The sequence below is a fragment of the Pelodiscus sinensis genome, chromosome 6 (genome assembly GCF_049634645.1).
Source record: "Pelodiscus sinensis isolate JC-2024 chromosome 6, ASM4963464v1, whole genome shotgun sequence".
NCBI classification, from domain to species: Eukaryota; Metazoa; Chordata; order Testudines; family Trionychidae; genus Pelodiscus; species Pelodiscus sinensis.
Genome location: NC_134716.1, coordinates 26,682,302 through 26,704,860, shown reverse-complemented (window position 1 = coordinate 26,704,860; position 22,559 = coordinate 26,682,302). Strand labels below are relative to the sequence as shown.

General features: G+C 37.7%; 1 protein-coding gene across 17 annotated transcripts in view; it reads right to left on the bottom strand.

Annotated features, from left to right (window-relative positions):
• PTPRD (protein tyrosine phosphatase receptor type D) overlaps window positions 1–22,559 on the bottom strand; it is a 1,779,541-nt gene that overhangs the window by 279,894 nt on the left and 1,477,088 nt on the right. For all 17 annotated transcript variants that reach the window (XM_075931585.1, XM_075931599.1, XM_075931586.1 and 14 more), the window contains one exon: window positions 18,555–18,696. In XM_075931585.1, coding sequence (XP_075787700.1) covers window positions 18,555–18,696 — 142 coding nt within the window. The remainder of the gene's footprint in view (window positions 1–18,554; window positions 18,697–22,559) is intronic.

The following is a 22,559-nucleotide window of genomic DNA, read 5'->3' as shown; positions in this document are numbered from 1 at the left end:
GAGTTCTTGAGCATCCACATGCACCTTTTCATGCAACAGGGCTTTCTTGTTCAAAAAGAGCCTATCAGAAAGAGCACAGGTGCTCTGATGGCCATTCTGTGAATGGCTATCAGAGCTTTCTTGCGCAAGAACGTCCATGCAGTGTGGACACGCTTTTGCACAAGAAGTTTTTGCAGTGTACACGTAGCCTAGGAGTCTATAGAGAAGCTTTTAAGTGATAACATCAGTTACTTTTTCATCAAAATGTCCTCTGTAATTTATAACTTTAATACGAAGACATAGTACATCCTAAATGAAAAATAATTAGTTGTCAGACACTCATTAAAACTTACAAAATGAAAAAGATTAACAAAATCACATGCATTAACTAATAATCTCATGTGCTTGTACTGATCATTCTGTCAGAGTCAATAATACATTCCTACAATTTAAAAGAAAAGAAATATGCAGCTTGCACTTGTAACAGCCCTTTAGCTCTATGGTGGGATAGATGAGGTTGCTAAGATTTTGCACCTAAAGATTAGAGATACTTACTTTGTATCTAAACAACAGTCTCTTTCCTCTGTGCATAGCAAAAAGAGCCTTCTTTGACTATAAAGACACTAGAAAAGTTTCCCAGAACTTTCAGTTTTAGCTACAGTTTAGAGAGAACAATATCCAAATACTCTGGTCTTCAATATACAATAGTAGACAATTCCTTTCTAACACTCCTGTTACTGTATGCACTTACATTACATGACCGTATTACAAAACAAGTAATAATGGCATTGAAAATTAAGTGACTTGTCCAAATTCAAGCAGTCAAGGAAAGAGTCAGGACAGAACCAGAGACTCTGACAACAGGAGCACTTTGCTAGAATAGTATTCTGGCATAACTATATTGGCAAAGTACTCCTAGGCTACGTCTACACTGGCCCCTTTTCCGGAAGGGGCATGTAAATTTCACCAGTCGTCGTAGGGAAATCCGCGGGGGATTTAAATATCCCCCGCGGCATTTAAATAAAAATGTCCGCCGCTTTTTTCCGGCTTTTAAAAAAGCCGGAAAAGAGCGTCTACACTGGCCCCGATCCTCCGGAAAAAGTGCCCTTTTCCGGAGGGTCTTATTCCTACTTTGAAGGAATATTTGAAGTAGGAATAAGACCCTCCGGAAAAGGGCACTTTTTCCGGAGGATCGGGGCCAGTGTAGACGCTCTTTTCCGGCTTTTTTAAAAGCCGGAAAAAAGCGGCGGACATTTTTATTTAAATGCCGCGGGGGATATTTAAATCCCCCGCGGATTTCCCTATGACAACTGGTGAAATTTACATGCCCCTTCCGGAAAAGGGGCCAGTGTAGACGTAGCCCAAGTATAGATCCGGCCTTTGTCTCTTCTCAAACTCAATTCTTCAAAGAGACTTATAAATTATAATCTTACATACATTTAAAACAGGATAATAAACCTCCTAATCTTCAAACTATGTGAACTAGCTTCCAACTGACTGCCTGATTATATTGTCTTTGCCCTCAATTTCCCCATCCCACGTTATCCACACTTACTATTATTCTTAAAACTATACTTTCTTTGGGGCAGAGTTTATATTTGTTTATATTATAAATCATTGTACACCTCTTTGGCTCTATTCTGCATAAATAATAATAGTCTTCAACATCTTGTATTCTGGTCCACTATTCTCTTCATTCAAATCCCATTTGTAAGCACATTTCCTTCCCTGAAGCCCTAGATATATAATCAACCAAATACATTATAAATTCAAAATAAAAATATACAAGAGGAAATGTGTAAAACAGAACAATGTAAATAATATGCTTTCTGCTAGAAAGCTGTTTCTTCAAAAAGCAACATTATCCCATCCCATTGTCAATGTTCTGGTCTTCCTTACCCACTACCTAACATGATTAGTCAGAATTTCTGTTGTGATCTTATTTAAATAATAAGTTTCATGAGGCAGAGAGTTATATATTTTTGCCTATGAAGTGTGATGCATATCTATGCTCTGCATGAAAAATAGAAGTGATAGTAAAAACATAGTATAGCTAGCATATAATATAGGATAAAAATTCTAAATCTATTCACTTAGGCATTTGATGTTAAGCAGCCACACTGGAAAATATTAGCCCTATCATAAGCATATATGGAAGTTTACTATATGAAGAATAATTACCTCTCCCAACTTGTAATGAGCCAACAAGAACATGAATAGTTCCTTGACTTGTTTGCTACCCAATACATAAGGGCTACGTCTACACTGGCCAGTCTTGGACAAGAACATACGCAAATGAAGCACAGTGACGAATATTGCTGTGCCTCATTTACATACTTAATGAGCTGCCATTTTTGTGCAACGGGCTTTTGCACAAGAAGAAGCAGTCTGCATTGTTCCTTCTTGTGCAAAAACCCCCTCTTGTGCAAGAGCCATTCTGCCTGAAAATAAGCGGCATATGTTCTTGTGCAAGAATGGCCAGTGTAGACATAGCCGGGGGAAAAAGGCAGGAAGTGGGGCTGAGAGAAGCACAGAAGTAATGAAGAAGTGGGTTGTGTTCACAAAAGCTCATGATAACATCTACTGTACATGTTTTGTTAGTCTTTAAAGTGTTACTAGACTATTTGTTGTTTTTTAAGTTTTTCCTGCATGTTAAGTGATAGTGACACTATATGGATGCTATGCCAATTGACAGACACACAACTGTATGTGCACTCCACAGACAAGATTCCTTTGCAGATGGTAAAGAAAAATCAAAACAAAACAACCCCCCCCCCCACAGCATTATAGTCTGTGTTGACATTTCCGTCTAGACGCTAGTTCCATGGGATACTTAGTTTAATAAGTAAATAAATAAGACTAAAGCAAAGACAAATTAATTATTTAACACTTAGTATCCAGAATTGTTCAGTCTCAATATTAGAATGTGGCCAGTACCTCAACTTGCTACCACTCAACCATAACTAAATGGCAGAAATAAATAACTCTCCATCCTAACCTTTTTCTTTCTGGGATCTGAATACCTTTTGGGGGCACTGACTGGCTGACTATTAGTATTTAGATAAGTGGAAGAGCACCTTAGATCATGTTTACACTGCAGAGAAGATCGAAGCTGCCACAGTTGATCTTCCGGGGTTTGAATTAGTGGGTCTAGTGAAGAAACACTCATTTGAACTGAGACGGCATTCCTGCTGATACCAGTAGTCCTGCTCCTATAAGGAGTAAGGGAAGTCAAAGGAAGAGTTTTCTGTTTTTCTGTTGACCTTCTGCAGAGTGGACGGTGCCAAAATTCGATTTAAGATACTGCGACTTAAGCTGTGCAATTAATGTAACTCCTATCTTAATTTGAATGTATTTATATTTATGTTTCCTTAAAACATATACATATACATATAGATATACGTTTTAAGGAAAGTGATATATAAAAGCTTTAACCTGAAAGTGCGGCAATGACACAAGTGTTGGGATAGAGTTCTCCCAGCACTGTATGTAAAACACCTCTGCATGGGGAGTAGTTAACAGTGCTGGGAGCATGGCTTGCAGCACTGTAGCCTGGTTCACACTATTCCTATACAATGCTGTAACTTGCTGCTCTTTGAGAGGGATATTTTTTCACACCCATAAGCCAGAAAATTGCCAGTGCAGACTTGGCTTCAGGCATATCTTGGTTTCATAGTGCAGTGACAACTTTCTGAGACCTGAAGAAACTCTCACATCAATAGAATTCAACTCAATGAAATATATTATCTCACTCACCTTGTCAAGCATATATCCTAGAATTGACACAAATACAACTATACTGCATACTAGTCTTTCAGTAGCATTTTCTTACAAGCTTAGCTTATATATTTATTTTCACTATAAACATACCAACTTGTGTTGGTGAGAAAGGAAAGTGAAAATAATCAAATCACATGACTATGTAATGCTGCAATATAGGAATACAACATTCTGATCTGTTAATGTACAGTAGTCAGTGGAATAGTTCACCTACATTTTCTGACACTATGCTAAAGACATTTATTATTGCATATTTTGTAAAGTCAGGTATCAATTTGATCTGTTCTTCCCTTATAAATTCATTGGCTCAGTTTACAAGACATACTTTGATGCACAAGCCTACACATTGGAGAGTTAGATCAAGCTTTTAAATAATGTATTTGGTGCATACACACTAGACTAAGTACTGCATATATCAGTCCCTGTAGCATGCATACTAATTCTGCTCATGTTCTGATACACTTCATCAATCATGTACTTCATCAATCATGAGAGAAAATCATAATATGTTTGAAAAGGCCATTTCAATGTAGGAAACATTCAGACAGAAGTAACTTCCTGGAAAATGCTAACAATGCACCTACTTCAGTTTTTGTAATCATTTATTTTCCCATAGACTGTTTTTTTAAATATTACCTTTGAAATCTGTAGGTTGTCCACTTAAAGAATTGATTTTAAATAGTCATTTCTTTTTATACACAATTAAACTGCCAGCATAATGAAACATGGTCCAGCTGAGTAGCACCGTGAGTAGCCTTGAACTGCTGCTTCTGCAGTTTTGCTGTAATTTGCAGATATATCTGACTAAAGTAAGAATTTAAAACCATCACCCCCAAAAAGAAATCAACACAACTTTCACCAACTACAGTTAAAGGTAGACAGTGCAAGGAATTTCTGTTTCGTATCTCTTTGTCCCATATACCTGACTTCTCCCTCCTATAATAATCCGCTCTCGGGGTCTAGAACAAAATCCATAATATACCGCAAGATTTTTGATAACGATTAAATAATGATCATACTGAATCTGTACAAAATATATTTCACACTTTTTCAGTCAAATCCCAAATTTCCTCATCTGATATCTAAAGCTCAGAGAATGCACACTGACTTGCAATTGTCCATATTAAAAAAAGCATGTGCAATACAATGATATATCATGCTAGCCCAATTTTCTAATGAATCACTGGTCATTTCACTGGGTAAGGTAGGCAGTGAATAATCAGAGTAATCAAAATCAATGAAGAACTACATAGAAAGTGTCAAATGCTCAAAATTAAAAAAATACATTGTATCAGAAATGACCAAGACCTCAACCTTTTAAACATTTTCTTGATTCTAAAGTCCCATGTCTTGGAGTCCTATGACTATGTGAGAATTTTAGCTTTCATTTAAAATCAAAGTAAGCTTCTAGTGCTTTTGGGAGACAAGTTTAAAAACTTGAACCTCTAAAGACTAAAACAACAGTAGGCAAATACAAAAGACAACATAATTATTATTTTATTATTTGTATCATAAGTGCATGATTTTGAGAAACCAAACTCATATTTCTGATCATTTGGGGTTGGCCACATCCCTAAGAGCAAAATTTTGCTGTCAATTTGGTGTAACTGAAAACAGAATTTGTGCCTCAGCATCTTTCTTAAGTGTTTCTTTCAATTAACATAAAAACAAGCATATAAACAACCAGGACTTTCCTGCAAAACAGAATCAGATGAAGATTCCAGCCAGCTGAGTCCAAAGCAATGTATATTAATTGTTGAAAATGAAAGCTAATTTGTCCTAAGTAAGGTTCTGCTTCTTGCTTCCTTTTCCTTCCCATAAACTGGGGGGGAGGGAGGGGTCGGAAGCTGTAATAAGTTTTCCAATAGATTTATAGGGATACATTATTTTCAGTTTTAGGCAAATAATTCAATCATAAAATATTGCTTCCGAATTTCTGTGTTCCCCTATCCTCATCCTTCTTCTGACACATCAGAAGTCAATTTCCGGTAAACGGGGAATTTACAATAATAATAAACATCTCAAACTCCCCCGGTTGTCTGGTTCACTTGCTAAAGAACATACTTTTGCACATACACCATCTATATATACTCCCACATTTTCAAGAACAATACAAGTGGAAGGGTTTGTATAAAAATTCTCTTTTGGTAAAAGCTATTCCATCAATTAATTACCAGCCGTGGTTTAATATTGTTACTCATCAATACACGAAGTCCAACATTATGGAAACTGTGAACAAGTTTTTAAATTATGACTGCCTAAAACTGGGTTCCTAAATCCCAACTTAGATGCTTAAATAAGTGACCTGATTGAAATGCTGAGCATACAACAGTCCTACTGCAATCACTGGAAGGGGGAGGGGGTGATGAACACTTGAAAATTAGGCTACATGTTTATCTTAAATGTTTAGCTTAAAAATGTGTATTTTGGCCTGTGTACCTAACAGCCTGAAAAATCCATTTTCAGAAATTTAAGCATGTGACCAGATTTTTCAGAGTATCTGAGCACAAACCTCATGTCAACGGGAAATGTATATGCTCAGCACTGCTGAGAATCAGGCTACTTTCTGAGGTGCTGAAATTTAGCTATCCAGGTTTGAAAATGTTGAACTGTATTTTACTGTGGCTCTGCCATTTGGCAACTAATGAGCTCTCTATGGCTATCTCTACACTAAAGAAATAACAACTCCCAAAATAACTATTTTGAAATAAGGTATTCCTCTACACAAGCAGGAGTTATTATGTTGAAATAACAAGCCCTTTATTTTGAAATAACAGGCTTAGTGTTGTGGACCCTTGCCTTGTTATTTCAAAATAAGGGAAGTTATTTTGAAATAACTCCCCAGGGTAGACATGCTCTATTGGGAGTGATTTAAAGTCACAGGAAGTCAACTGGAGTCTTTCTACTGGCTTTCCTTTTCCTGCAATATTAAATGCACCACAATAAGAAATGATTGTTTCTTTGTTCACTAACAATTTATTTGTAGATGTGTGTATCTTGTTGTATTTCACTGAGTAAGAAATAACATTGTGTCTTTACAAAAGAACTCTGGCAACTTTTCTGCCTTCCAAGTCATTTTCTTTGGAAGTCATTTTATTGCATTTGTTGCAGGATTCCTCAGATAATCTTCTACCTTATCGGTACAGCCAAAACCAAATAAATCTGTGCCATGAAAACCAGGATACAGTTTATGTATTCAGATTTGTTTATCTTTGGAGCAGAGACAATAAAACAAGAAGATACATTTTATTAAAATAAATCACAGTGCAAGCTCGCCGAAAAAAAAAGACAGTGTATTTCTGAGCTCAGTCCCAGGCTCTAAGCACTGTGGATTTCATGGAAGAGAAATAGTCTCTTATTCCTACCAGTCAGTACAAGGGATGGTTCTGCAATGGCTCTCTTTACTCAACATGGAGTTTCACCCAGTCTTCCCACAACAGAATAGTGTTTCCAGGAGAAGTACAATGGGCAATAAGACCTGCTCAAAGGACTTGTCCTTGTCCCCGTCCCCAGAAGACAGGGAGTCTCTCTATCGTCCCTACTGGATGTGAAAAAATTAAAGAATTTTCAGCTTCCTATATGGAGCTAATTCAAGGGACCTGAGAAGCCCAAATATTTGGCAATCTTCCTTTTAACGATCTATTTTTAATTACTGTTGAGTATAATTCAGTTAAGTACAGTTGTTAATGGCTCCTTAAAAGAGGCCCAGGACAAGAATAGCAGAAGTACTGAGAGTCAGGATTCAGGTGCATTGGCAGAGCTCACACAGCACCTGGTTCTAATCAGTAGTATTAGTTTGAATTTGTCTAAATAGCTTATTGAAATGCTTCCACTTGAAAATCTACCATCATTATTCTGTTTTTGTTATTGTTGTATGCGGTTACTAATACTGTACTTCCAAAGGCTTTTGAAATAAATATCTAGCAAAATGCTATTACTAGGCAACGTTTTATATCCTAGCAGGTCCTTTGTAGTGGTTTTATAGTAAATCATTTCAATGGAATAATTTAAGTCACAGCTAAATTTTGCACAAGATGATTTATCTGTTTGTAATCGAAGATGAGGGAATTTCATATGATATTGAACTAGCGAGTGGCGGAGACTTTATTAATGCATCTTTGTAACAAAGATTAATGGAACGGTAGTAAGTCAGCTGCCCCACTTGATGTCAGTTTACAGCAGGCATGGCTATACCTGAAATAAGATCTATCATAATAAGATCTAATGTCATGCATATACCACACAGTATTCATAAAAAGGATTTCTTGGTAGGCTGCTTTAATCCTAGCTGTTTGATTCTCTTAACATCTGGAAATATATTTGCTTTGGCATTTCTATTATTGGCCATCACTCTGTGTCAAAAAAAGCCAAATTCCCATTCTAAAAATCTAAATATTTTACCATTAACATTAATTTGGCTTGGTGAAATCTGCTGAGAGAGGTTATTTTTAATATCAATGTAGTTGACCAGTGATGATCTTTTATTTACTGATCTTCTTTCATTGTGCTCCACATGAAACCTTATAAACTAGACAAATACAATAGTAAAACATATTTTATAAACTATAATTAGTTAAATAACCAAACTTCAATATTACTTGAACTATTTTTTTTTCCAAAATCATTTTCTTCCACATAGCATTTCCAAATCCTTCACTGGATGTAATTCACAGGGTGTTTTTTTTTCTCCCTAAAGATGAGTGCCTATAGTATTAAAAATGGGTTTAATTTTGCTGTCACTTCAGTACTCTACTATCAAACATGTCCTACATTTCAACAAACATTCTTGTCATCCTAATGGTGACTTGCTGAGACATTAGTATTCTCAGAAACCACTATCCTAAAAAACTATAGCTGATCTACTGTATGAGCACCTTCTTCTGACTTGGCTTTATTATCCTCTACTATGCCTTTTATACACATATTCATTGTGGCAATAATTGAAATGAACCTTATCAAGCTTCCAACACTACTAGTTTTCTTTCATCCTAAATCAAATATATACAGTAATAATAAGGAACCATATCCTCAAACTGGTAATGAAACAATACATAAGGAAAAAAACCTAAAGAATAAATTTTCCAAATTACACATCACGATAGACAGATAGATAAGTGCATGTACATACAATACTATAGCCCTTTTAATGTCAGAAGACTGCTGACTGCATATAATCAACAGCTTTCTAAGGTGTGCTTATTAGGGAAGGTGACTGCAGAAAGCAGTGAGCTAACTTCATGAGGATAAGTTGGCCTATTGTATGCATGGCATAAATCTAAAACCCTCTCCCATCCAATTTCACACCACCATTACCAACTTTGGTGAACGGGTTATGTTGGCAATTCCAAACATAGGCCCATAACACAACTATGTAGCATATTATGTGTTTTGTTTCATTGCCCCATATTATACCTTATCACTGTCTCTACTACATAAACAGCCAGAACAAATTAATCTACAGAGCTCTCTAAAATGTATTCATTATAATATTTTTCTCTCTCCTAAGTATCATGAGTTCACCTGGGAAGCTCCTAAAAGAGATAAAACTACAATGAATACATTTTATTAGCCTGTTTAAATTAACTGAAGTGGCTTTTCTTTATAAAATGTCACAATTTTATGATCTGGTCTCTCATGACTGGTCAGAAATATACACTACTGTCATCCCCACTTCTATTCCTGATGTTTTGCAAAATATTAGTCCTGAAACAAGTCTCTGGGTTCAGAATTGAATCCTGTCTATTGAACTCTGTACTGCAGAGCCAATGTAGATGGAGAAGAAATTCCAGATTCAAAAAGGAGGCGGGAGGAAACATTTTTGTGTCAGGTTGCTTTAAAAAAATGACAGCTGCTAGACTACTCAGAGGTTTGTAATGTTGGAAGTAGCCCCAGAGCAGGCTGATTAGTAAAAGCATTGCCTCACCTCAATCAAAGATGGAAGCTAAATGTGCATTACTATACCATTCCACAATTTATAAAGGGGAGTACCATCTCCACATTCATGTTCAGTTTCACTTACTTTGAGATTTAAGCATATGCTTCATTGCTTTGCTAAACAGTGATGGACCCAAGCATGTTAAATGCCAGACTGAATCAAGAAAATAGGTAACATAGATAGGTGAGCAGAAATAAAGGGGAAAAATTATCCATCTTAAATTTTAAATTTCTCATGAACAGGGTTAAGTAGAATGAATACTTTGTAATGGCATTGTACTCTGATTCAGACAGTGGTTTTATGACAGTGGATTGTGGGATTTTGAATAATCTTAATCCCTGATACTGCATCAATGGGAATCTGTATGAGCACAAGGGGTTCCATGCATGCACAAGAATAAGTTACTTGAGTAAGGGCTGGTAGAGGTAGGCCTCTTGTAATTTGAAAGCTTCTGGTATCCGAAGTAATTTTAATTATTACATAATTAAATAGCTCTACTGTCCAAAACCTAAACTGTTATCTAATGGAATATCTCAGATCCACATGGAGATTGAAGAAAATTCACTTTTTGTTTCTTTTCATCATCTAATTTAATGGTGGTGGAAAATGACAGAGTTAACAGCATAGGAGAAGAAAAACCTTTATTTATCCATGAACAGTACAGGTAACAGTTGACTATCAGTCTTAATTACATTATTCAGTCCATTTGACTCAAGCTTGGACTCATGGGACCACTCACAAGGGGTAAAAATTGTAGTCTTCGCCAATGTAATTCTCTGCTTCTCTACTGAATCACCAGAAGTGTGAATTGCTAAAAGTTAGAATGGTGATGGGTGATATAATATACACCTCTCATGACTACATCAAAATGCCTCCCACCCTCATTGCCATTCCAGGCTTTTGGTCATTACTAAAATAAGCCAGATTCAAATTGGTGGCCTACATGAGTGGTGATCCTGAAACTGACTCTGTGGGCAGATTTGAAGGACTGGGGCACTAGAGGTGAATTTTCTATTGTCTTGTTTTCTTAATGTTTCTCTCTCTCTCCTCATTATTCCTCGGTATCTGACCAAGCACGGAGACTGTCTGAGGCTCAGTTCTTGAACAAGTGAGTGATTCATCACCAACATCAGTGACCAAAATAAATTGTTTAAAAAATTAAATAGAAGAGAAAGCACAGTATGTTTTAACATTGATATGTACACCTTGCTTGTGATACATTAATTTCCTTTTGTAAAGAGCAGTGATAGACACTTAGTGGTTATAGTGCATACATTACCAAAAACAATTATTAGTTTCTCCCCTGGGACCACCCAGACTGTGATTAGCTTTTCAGACTGAAATTAATGATTGAGTTCTTGTCAGAAAAGCATTAACAGATGTACATGCTTGGACAAAACACTTTAGTTCTCTTCTTGCTAAAGAGGACTATTATTTCTTTGTACAGTCTTATTCCTCTTCGTCTAAGGATGTTCAGTTCACCTGTCTGCTAGCCATCTCTTTTATGATTGTCATCTACTACAAAAAGTTTCTTGTTATAAAATGGAAATGGATGCGGAGGAACCGTTTAACTGGCTGATACTTCAAGCCAACATTCATCTTTTATGACTGTCACTTCAAATTGACCTTCCCTTAAACATTAGATAGCAATACTTTGTTATTACTGATACCATTTCAAACTATAAAGTAGACATCATGAACAGATATACATGAGTGAAACTTAACTGGTAATTTTAGTCATGGGAAAAAATATCTGAAATGTGGTTGAATGAGCAAGAAGATGAAATTCAGAGGAAAATGAAACAGAATGGAAAAATAAAAAAAAATCATTGTAAAGACACAAACGATAACCAATAGCTACTTAGTTCAAAATAACAAGGAAAGGTACATCTTCATTTAGTAGTCACATCCTAGCAGTGTGACATATTAAGTTAAATTTGTGGGACAGCAAGGAATTCAAAGAGGCCCCACATGAATAGAAAAATAATCATAGAAACTAAACCTTCTGACTAAGATTTTCAAAAGCAGCTACTGTTTTTTGTGCCTAAATGGAGACATCTTAGAGACGATTGAAATTTGAGGCACTCAAGCTCACTATTCATTTTTTAAAATTCTTAATAATATGATTTGAGATATAAGTACATTTGGTGCATTTGGGATAGTTCCCTCATTTTCAGTTTGTGTATGTACTCCTATGATTTAAATTTCAAGAAAAGTTTCTAATTACCACCAATATGCATTTTATCAAATGTAATAACCCATTTAAAAATACATGCAAAATGAAAAAATGCATTAATTTATATGTCAAACGTGATAATGGTTGAGAAATATATTTGTGCATAAGTTAATTGTTGATTGCTGGGCAAAGCAGGTTTTTTTGACAAATATTGTCTATAAGGAGTTGAGTGACTACCAAAATTATGATTTGAAAAATATGTATGAGATAAAAAAATATTATTCAACCCATTATATTTATATTATGAATAAATATAGACAATGTAGATTTAAAAGTTATGTGCATATACATTATAATCAATAATTGTGATATCAATAGGGTGGCAAGCAATTATCTGAAAGTAAAATGTGCATTAGATAGCTTATGATAAAATACACTGATACGTTCCTGATCATTTAAATTACATGAGCAAAATTTCTTAAACTTCTAACATGAGTCCTGAAAAACTGTATTGCCATACTAAAGTTCTGCATTATATACAACAAAATATTCCTTCATTATAAAAGAACCGAGAACATACGGTGACTTAAAACTAAGCCATAGGAAATGGACTGTGAATTTTTCAAATTTTTGCAAATTTCCTGACCTGGCTAAAAGTTCCATTTTCCGTCCCTCCTATAAAGGGCAATAATTCATTAAGTATTTCAAATTATATTGCGTGGAAGGCAAAAGTTTCTATTTGTCCTGTAGGTATATGTAAACAACTAAAATATATCAAAAGAGTTTATAATTTTGTATACATGTATTCCTAGTGCTTCTTTATAAGTTATTTCAAATAATTTGCCCTGTCTGTATATTGGCCACCTTTCCTTTTTGTCCATACTTCATAATCCTTTTGCACAATTGTCAAGCAGCTGTGCTTTGTTCATTAATATTCCTAGCATTGCTCCCCAGCAGAGACCACTTTATAACATCAAGTGCAAAGTACCATTTTCACAGCAGGGACCACAGTGTTCAGCTTCAAAAAGAGGCATTAATAAAATGGAACTGTAATGAACACGCTAATTCTGGTCACAAGGTATTACACATAATCCTTTCCATTCTCATGAAAAATTTGTGGAGTTCTAACTTCTCCTTGTAGTAAATGCTTCTGAGACAGACAAATGTCTTAGATTACATGCATCACACATTCCCTCTTTATTACCCCAGTCACAATACTTTCAACTATGCCTATGACCAGCTAGAGGCCACTGGACCAAAAACATTGTATCCACAAAACAGATGGCAAAAGCCAGTGAATATTATCTAGGCATTTCTGAGCTACCTGGATCTTTTGGCACATAGTACATTTCTTATCAAGAGCTAGGTACATCATTATCTTGCCAATTAGATGGGCACCCACAGCAATGATAAGTAATTGGTAAGTCTAGTGCCCAGATGTCATTTAGCTCTATGAAGTTGGACATAGTGCACTGTACCCCAGAATAAAGATGCTATCCTGTGCATCTGACTTCCAAGGAGTCTAATACTCATGCATAAACTGTACTAGACGGCTTTTCTTGGCTACATCACTCAGTTTAAAATAGCCCCTTCCCATCTCAAAATCACAAAATATTTCAAGAACATAGAAATGAAACGGTCATTATTGTGACCCATGTACTGATAGCAGTAAATATAGTAGGACTTTGAATGCATTTTCCCTCTCCCTCTCAATTTTCACACACTGAAAAAATGGTATGAAAGAAACATTTCCATGCTAATAAAAACAATGATCTTTAATTACACTTATCTATGGCCAGGGAAACACTAATACAAATAATTCACTTTTTATTACAGTATATACCAAAGTTATTGCTTGCTACCACCTCAATCACTTTGTAAATGTCAGGTTTATAAAAGTGAGCAAAAGCACATCAACACAAAGGCTGCGTATAGACTTGCCAGCTGTCTACACTGGCCGCTTGAATTTCCGCAAGAACACTGACAATCTCATGTAAGATTGTCAGTGTTCTTGCGGAAATACTATGCTGCTCCTGTTTGGGCAAAAGCCCACTTGTGCAAATGCTTTTGCGGAAGAGGGCCAGTGTAGACAAACGCAGTATTGTTTTGCACAAAAAAGCCCCGATCGCGAAAATGGCGATTGGGGATTTCTTGCGCAAAACCGTGTCTAGATTGGCAAGGACGCTTTTCCATAAAAAGTGCTTTTACGGAAAAGTGTCCGTGCCAATCTAGAAGCTCTTTTCCACAAATGCTTTTAACGGAAAAACATTTCCTTTAAAAGCATTTGCGGAAAATCATGCCAGTGTAGACGTAGCCAAAGAGTTTGTTCCTCTTCCTTCCCACCAATGGACAGTATGAGCAGAAATACTGGCACAGAGAACCCATTCTTACGCATATTTGCTCAGAATGCTCATCAATGGTAATCATAGGCCTTGCAGCAAGATAGGAACCCACCAGACACCAGCCTGAGTTTCCATGTGTCTATATAGCGTTTTGCCTGTAATTCACAGTTACTACAGAGAACAGAGCATGCAGCAATGAATGTAGGGATACACATCATATCTGTATCATATAGCTTTAGGAAGTGTCAGTCTCATAGAGGTGTACTCAGAAACCCCTCTGACACAATGAAGGCAATAGATAAAGCAGTATTTGTTGACAGGTTTATAGTTTTAACATGGCTTCATCACCAAAGGGTGGGTTGCGTTTATGAAAATCACTGCTGGCAAGTAGTTACCATGTCAGTGGGCTAGCATTTTTGTCTTTAGTGGAGAAGGGCACAACCCTTTGACTTGGCCTACCTTTCCTGTAATGCTTCAGAGTGATCAGGCCAGCTGTTATCTTTTCTGCCTTCCAACACATGCACACTGTAAAGCACCAAATATCAGAAACGAGAGACTTCAATATTGCTCATAGCACTGACTGACAGATACCATAGGTATGAGCCCAGTTGGAAAATCTAAACATAACAGGATAGTCCTTGGTGCAGGCAGGTTCTACTGAGGCATCGTGGGATAGCTGCACTGAAAATATCCATAGAAATACAATGGGGCAGAGTACAAGGTGGAGTTTATAAGTTGCTGTTTTGAGACAGACTGAACCAAGTTATTTGTACCAGGTAAGACCAGCATACCTCTGACTGATTCAAAATGAGTGTGACGGGGTCCTCTCTCCTTCTTCCTCATCAACCTTCCTGGCAAATGGGCAGCAAAGCTTGTTAAATCTAAGCAAAGCTTGTTAAATCTATGTCAAATACTGACCTCCTACGACAAGAGCATGGATGGTCTCAGATGCAGCACAAATGTTTTGCTGGTTCTCCCAAGGAACACAGGGAAGCAGCATTTGAAAAGCCTTCAGAAGAGATGTGTGCCACCTGCACAATGGGAGCTCTCTAGTGAATTCAACCTACAGGGCGCCTGGATCTAATCAACCCATATATCTCTCTCATACTGGCACAACCCCTTTAGCCATACTATTTGAGTGCTTCAGAGCTATTAATATACTTTCCTCACGGCATTCCTGTGAAGCACAGACACTCTATTGTGGTCATATTACAGGTGGGGAAGTGAGGCATATAGAACATAAGTGACATGCACAAGGCCACACAGGAAGCCCAAAGCAGTAATTGAATCTAGATTGCCCGAATCTCAGGCTAATGCCCAAAACATTGGACTCAATAAAAGAAATGATCAACCACAACAAATCCAAGTGGCTTCTAAACCTACCAAAGCTGCCTCACGCTTTCCAGTTGGCAGATCCCAATTTTCTCTGGCATTATCACACCGTTCCATACCTCATCGATCAATGTGTTCACAGGCCTGCTTCCAGCTCATGACTTAGATATATGGATCTTGCTTTACCGCAGCCCTGAACCCAGAGGATCTCAGTTACTTCCCTTTATCCTTCCAACTAAAGCTTTAAGTCTCCCTTACTTTTCTAAAACCACTAATTTAATTTTTCCTTGTTTTCTTACCAACTTGAGTATATCCATCATATGTATACACACTGTCATTTATTATTATAGGGTGTTCAGAAGAGGTAGAATTCTAACAGTTATTTTTAAGTATTATGGCTTGAGACTACAAAGTCTTTGTTCCATTTCTAAAAATTTTAATTTATGTTTTCTTTTGTAGGGTATTCATGAGAAACAGAATGCTAACAGTTATTTTTAAGCAGTATTGAACCATTTGAGCTGGAAAGAAAAAGAAAAAACTTGCCTATACTTTATAACAAATGGCTTACATTACAGATGGGGGAAGGAAAAGGTAGATCATATTTTTAGAGCCAGACAGTTTTGACACTGGTGCCGATCTTACAACTCATTAAGTATTTATTGTTTGCCAATGGGAAGAGACTAAGTCCCTGTGTCTACTATAGAGTAAGGAAGAAACAGTTGGTTCAGAACTGGATCTTTAAAATCACATTTCATCAAAAAGACTCAGGAGGCTTGTACATATATTTAAGTAGATCATGTATTCTACCCCTCAATAAAGCTCTGTAGGCAGAGAATACATTTTACATTTGAATTTCCCACTGTTTTTTTAAGTTCTTAATTTTTTAAATGATATTTATTGTTATGAGAAAGACAACGGTGGCTGAGGCAATATCTTTTATTGGATCAAGTTCATGTTGGATAAAGAGAGAATTTTTGCAGTTTAAATAGAACTTGTCTTCAGGTCTCACTGCCAACAACATTTATTGCTGTCTGATATGATTTTGTGGTTGGGCCTTTCATTTTTAATTTATGAATTTATAAAAAACTGAACAGAATGTAATTTGTGTAATTCCAAACAACAGAAACAACTAGTTGGTTTTTGATCTTGAACAGGGGAGTTAAAATATTAATCATTTTTATTGACTGTGGCTGGGAAAAGCAATTAAAATGAAGCCAAGTACAGTCATATTAACACTAAAGATAACATTTTAAGTTTTAACAGATTTATTCATATCTTTATTCTCAATTTATCAGGTACTTATGAGGAAAAATTAAATAGATATCATACACACAGAATATGGTGACCGTTTTTCATCACTGTTGGAAACAACGTAATTGTTTGCAGTGGTTAAGAAACCACATGCAAATAAATTAGTCTTCCTTGCTGCACAGAAACTCAGGTGTTTGAAAGTTGCACAAAAGGAAAAGGAAAATACAGAAAAGCAACCTCCATATTTCCCCAAATGTTTTTAAATGGTGGGGCAAAATATAATAAAATACACTGCTCCAAGGATTGACTTCTTAATGCTGAATGACAGATGAAATTCTCATCCCAATTATAAAAAACATGCTCACAAACTTACTGCCATCTGTTTATGTGGCTGATATGGTGTATTTTCTGCTAATGTTCTGTTGAAAGATCCTTCCTTCAAAATACAGAATGGACGTTGGACTATAAGGGTATGTCTACACTTGCAGCCTGTTTTGGAATAGGGCTGCAAATGTAGGCATTCGGAATTGCAAATCAAGCCCGGGATTTAAATATCCCGTGCTTGATTTGCATCTTCCCGGCCGGGCGCCATTTTTGAAATTTACAATCCCAGAATAACTGCCCATGTCTACACGTGCCAGTGAAACGGGCATTCAAATTAAAGCCCTATTTTGAACTACCTGTTATTCCTCCTACAATGAGGTTTAACAGGTAGTTCAAAATTGGGCTGTATTTCGAACCTCCATTTCACTGCCGCATGTAGTGGGCAGTGGGCAGACATGGACAGTTATTCCGTGCTTGTAAATTTCAAAAAATGGCACCTGGCTGGGAAGATGCAAAGCAAGCGCGGGATATTTAAATCCCTGGCTTGATTTACAATTCTGAATGTCTACATTTGCAGCCCTATTCCGAAATAGGCTGCAAGTATAGACATACCCTAAGAGGGATTGGTAAGCGAATGAGGAAGGGACATATTTCACATGTCAAAACAAAGTTTTTATCCGTCCCAAGAAGAATGAACAACAGATACAGAAGAAGACCATTTAATTATTAATATTTGCAATAATGGGAATATCATTTATAAGTGAGTCCACCGGTTTGGCACTAAATGTTATATTCTAACTTCAGGGTTTAAAAAACTGATTATCCTTTCATTGGCTTCAATAACTATGTTTACTAAAGAAGGAAGAAAAAGATGTATAAGATAACATGCATGTCTGAGGCTCAAGAAAAGCATGTCTGTGCCCAGTACTTTGAAAAAAACGTTTAGCTACAGCTCATCATCATGTAAATATGCTTTCTGTAGCTTTGCCAAGGTCAGTGTTAGCTTGAATAACTTTCTGTATAAATGCCAATCACACAAATAAAAGTTGCCCAAGACAGCAATAATATGTAAATCAGATGCATTCACAAAAAACAACCCTCCCTCAGCTTAAGATGCAGGGTGGTGAATTGTTTGCTTGTGCTAGCCAAAGCCTTCCCATTATTCCTCTTTCTCTTGCTTTCTTTGAACATGAGTTTTTCTTTCCTTCTCTATTGCCTGTTCAGGAGGACAGAGCTATTAAAGAGTCAAGAAAACCAAATCCAAACTTCAGACAAGGAAGTTCTCATTTTGCAGCATTCACAATACAACAGAGTATCCTCCAAAAAGTAACCTTAAATGCTCTTTTTCTTTCATTAGCTGTAGAAAAAAGACTGCAATGGTGTAACAGTTTTGACACAAGCAAAGAAAATAAATTAATGTCTGACACGGACTTACCACGTAAAACAGTGAGTCTAGTGGACACACTTATTTCTCCAACATTATTGGAAGCAACACATTCATAAATAGCTTCGTCCCGTGGAGTCCGCAGAGGCTGTATTCTGAGAACCGATCCAGATCCATCATCAAATTCTATTACCTGTTGAAGGAAACAACAGCTGTCACAGGTGTTGTTACAAATGCCTACCTCTCAACTAATTCTGCATATGCACGATGAACTATCCATACTCATAACATCAAAGCCAGTTTAATTTTTCAGATATACATACGGAGGCAAATTCAACAGTGACTTAACTATATATTGCTCATTAAAGAAGTGTAAGGATGTTTAAGTGGCAATACACTGATATTCAGTGATCTACGTAAGTGTAATTTACATGGAAGGAGTTAGCCAAAAACCCCACAAACCCAACAATTAACAGAAAAGTGTAAATAAGCATAACCTTACTTTAGACCTGTCACACTTTCTTATACTCCAGAGGGGTAGCTGTGTTAGTCTATACATAGAAAACCTCCCAAAATAACTTAACACAGGACCATTCATTGTTTCTTATAACCCAGTAACACTCTCTTGCTAGCTGCTCTTCAAGCTGCACTCCACTCCATTTCTTCCCTCTTTATCATGTAAGCTCAATTTATTTTGCACCCACATCAAATCCAAATAGTTAAGAATTATACTACTTTGCTATTTAAAGCCAATATTAAATTTGCTCTTTTGTTTATGCTTGAATGTGTCCCAGACACTTCCAAAGGCGATGCCCTTGTTTGTTCCAGCTGTGAATTTGGTCCATGATGTATAAGTAAGATGAACTAATAGTATAATTTAAATAAACCATGTCTAGTTTAGAGACACAATGAAATGACTATTGTTGGTGGCAGTTTATTGTTGTTTTTACATCACTTACATAAGAAACTTTCATTCCCTCACCTGAAAACGTCTGCAGTCTGGAACTAATAGGACTACTGCCTCTTGCCTCCTCTTACTCAGGGAGATGAATCAATCATCTTGTCAGGATGTTGCTGCTCTCTGCAGCAGACCACTCACCACAGGCACCAGATGCACCTTCTCTAGCAACTAATAACTCACTTTCATTAACTGTGTGCAACAGTTCAGAATGATAATCAGTTCTGGTGCTGGCTATTCAGCAGGGATATTCATGCATCTCTTCAAAACATTCTGTTGTTTGGTCAGAAAAATAAAATTTATTCTTCTGCTTAAGCAGTCCCCTTTACTTGAGCCAAGAGGCTAATACCTCTACAGGTAGACATGAATGCCTTGCAGGAATAACAAAGCATTGCACTGCCCAAGACTATGTTACTAAGAGCTCTTCTTTTGACTGCTGCATTCGTCTCAGCCAAGCAGTGAAAAGTAAGTAAGTGCCAGGTCACGGCCTTGCAAATTTATAGTCCCACTGCAGATTCTTGTTTGGCCCAGCAGGCTGTTATGTCCCTTGTTCAGTGTCACCTGATTCTAAAGAGGCAACAGACTCTTTCAGCTGCAAAAAGATCCTTTGACAGAGAAGAACAACAGTTCTTTCTTGGGAGCATGAAAGAAAAAAAGAGATTGCAACTTTCTGAGCTGTTGGGATCTCTGGAAATAAAATCAACAGGCTAAACTTCTGGGGAACGGTCAAACACCCCCTCAATGGTTGCTATGTAACATTGGAACCATGAGCATTCTAGACACGTTTGGGCAGTATTGCTACCATGGGCACATGACAGAATTTACAAGCTCTAGACTGTTCGTTTCTCTGTAGTTTGTGTACACAAATGGGTTTTTGCATACGGATAGTTTAACAATTACATGTAAAATAACAGTACTCAAAAATACACATGCAAAGTTGTACCTGTACAAATGCAACCTATGTTTTCAAAATCTGACCCAGAGTTCAATCCACATATAGGAAATACCAGGATTTGCTTTGGCCTCATTTGGAAATTAAAATAGAAGGATAACACATGAATAGCAATCCTCTCTATGAAAATCCAAGGGTCACCTTCTTTGGATATCAGAAAATTGCTGTATCTCCCATGGCAGATCTTGCACAGAGAATTGGGCAGGATGATGTTGAACTAGGCCCGGTCCCATAGATGCAACATTGATCATTAGTCTCCACAATTTTAAGGTCATCTTGCATGTATGCTACCTCATCATGCACATCTTAAGAATGGTTTACTGGCTTTTCTGATTCTTGGAGTAGTCTAAGGGTATGCCTACACTGCATTCCTCTTTCAAGAAAGGAATGCAAATGCAGTTGAGCAAAATTGCAAATGAAGCGCGGATTTGAATTTCCCGCACTTCATTTGCATAATCGCATCCAGGCGCTATTTTGAAATACCGTATTTCAACAAAGGAAATACTGTCCAGACGCGGTTATTTCGAAAGAAAACCCTTCTTTCAAAATTACCCTGAAACCTCATTTTCTAAAGAGTAATGGTAATTTTGAAAGAAGGGTTTTCTTTCAAAATAACCACATCTAAACGGTGTTTCTTTTTTCAAAATACGGTATTTCAAAATAGCGCCCGGATGCAATTATGCAAATGAAACACAGGAAATTCAAATCCGCGCTTCATTTGCAGTTTCACTCAGCTGCATTTGCATCCCTCTCTCGAAAGAGGAATGAAGTGTAGACATACCCTGAGGGACAAAAAATAATATGTGCTCTATTGGGAAGAAATAAGTGGCACAGCACACATACGGACTGCCTCTTCTTTATTTTCTATCCATTACGAATAAATCTAGAGGGCGCACAGATCTTTCTCTGATGTGAACTCAAACAGGACAGCTGGTTTACATGATGTGCGGGTTGCTATGTACAGAGAGGAGACTCCACCATCCTGAGAAACAGTTTGATACAACATACTTGATAATGAAGGGGAAAGATGGAGAAAGTTAGCACTGAGAAGTGGGCAGTCTGACTTAATGGCTGGAAAAGGGGTGGTCAGACCTTGTGATTAGCATCAAAATCAGTATCAGGAAACCAAAACAGAGGTGAGAAATAGAATCAAAGTCCAGGAAGCAAGCCAGGGATCAGAGCAGGAATCAGAAACCCAAGGCTGGCCTTACCATGAGGTGAACTGAGGCGGCCGCCTCAGGTGCCAGACTGGAGGGCAGGGGCGCTACTAGGACCCTGAGTGTAGAAAATTGTGTCTGCTGCTGGTGCATATGTATTCTCTCTGCTCCAGATGCTCAGAGATGGTGGAGTGCTGTGCTGAAGGAAGGAGGGCACAAGAGACATAACAGGCAGGCAGGAGAAAAAGTGGCATGGGGGCATCATTTGAGCTCCCCATATCAGGTGCCAAAATATTGTGGGCCAGCCCTGCAGAAACCAGAGATCAAACAGGAGTCAGGCCCACTGCAGAAGCCAGATAGGAACTCCTTCATTTGCTCAGATAACTCCCTAGGCCTCCTTCTGGCCCTCATCCTCTATTAGGTTCTGTAGTGGTGCTGTAGTCCACTCCTGCAGGGAAAGGGTTAAAAGAAGGCCAGCAGAAGACTGCACACACTTGGCCAATCAGGGCAAGAAGCAGTTAGGCAATCAGGGCCAGGCTGGGCCATATAAAAGGCAGCAGACCTACGGGGAGCTCACTCTTGCTCTGACCAGCAAGGGAGAAAGCTCTGGATCCCAATTGGGGAGGGAACCAGGAACACTGTGGACAGAGCACTGCTGAACAGTCTCAGGGAAGCCAGACACACAATCTAGGCTGATATCAGCCAGGCTGTGTGGGCCTTGATACAAGGGCCAAGAAGGAGCAATGGTCACAGAGAAGCGGCTCACGAAACACTGCATGGCAAGGGGAGAGAAAGGGGGCAGTGAGAGGCCACCAGAGGACCCCTGGGTCAGGACCCATAGTAGCGGGCAGGCCTGGGTCTCCTCCACCTTCTTTCTTGCACCATACCTTGCCACATTGAGCATGGTCATAGCAGACTGCAGCTTGTCCCTGAGATGAGGGGCTAGACTTTGGGGCTGTAGTTGGCTGCTGAGGCAGGTGTGAGCTGGA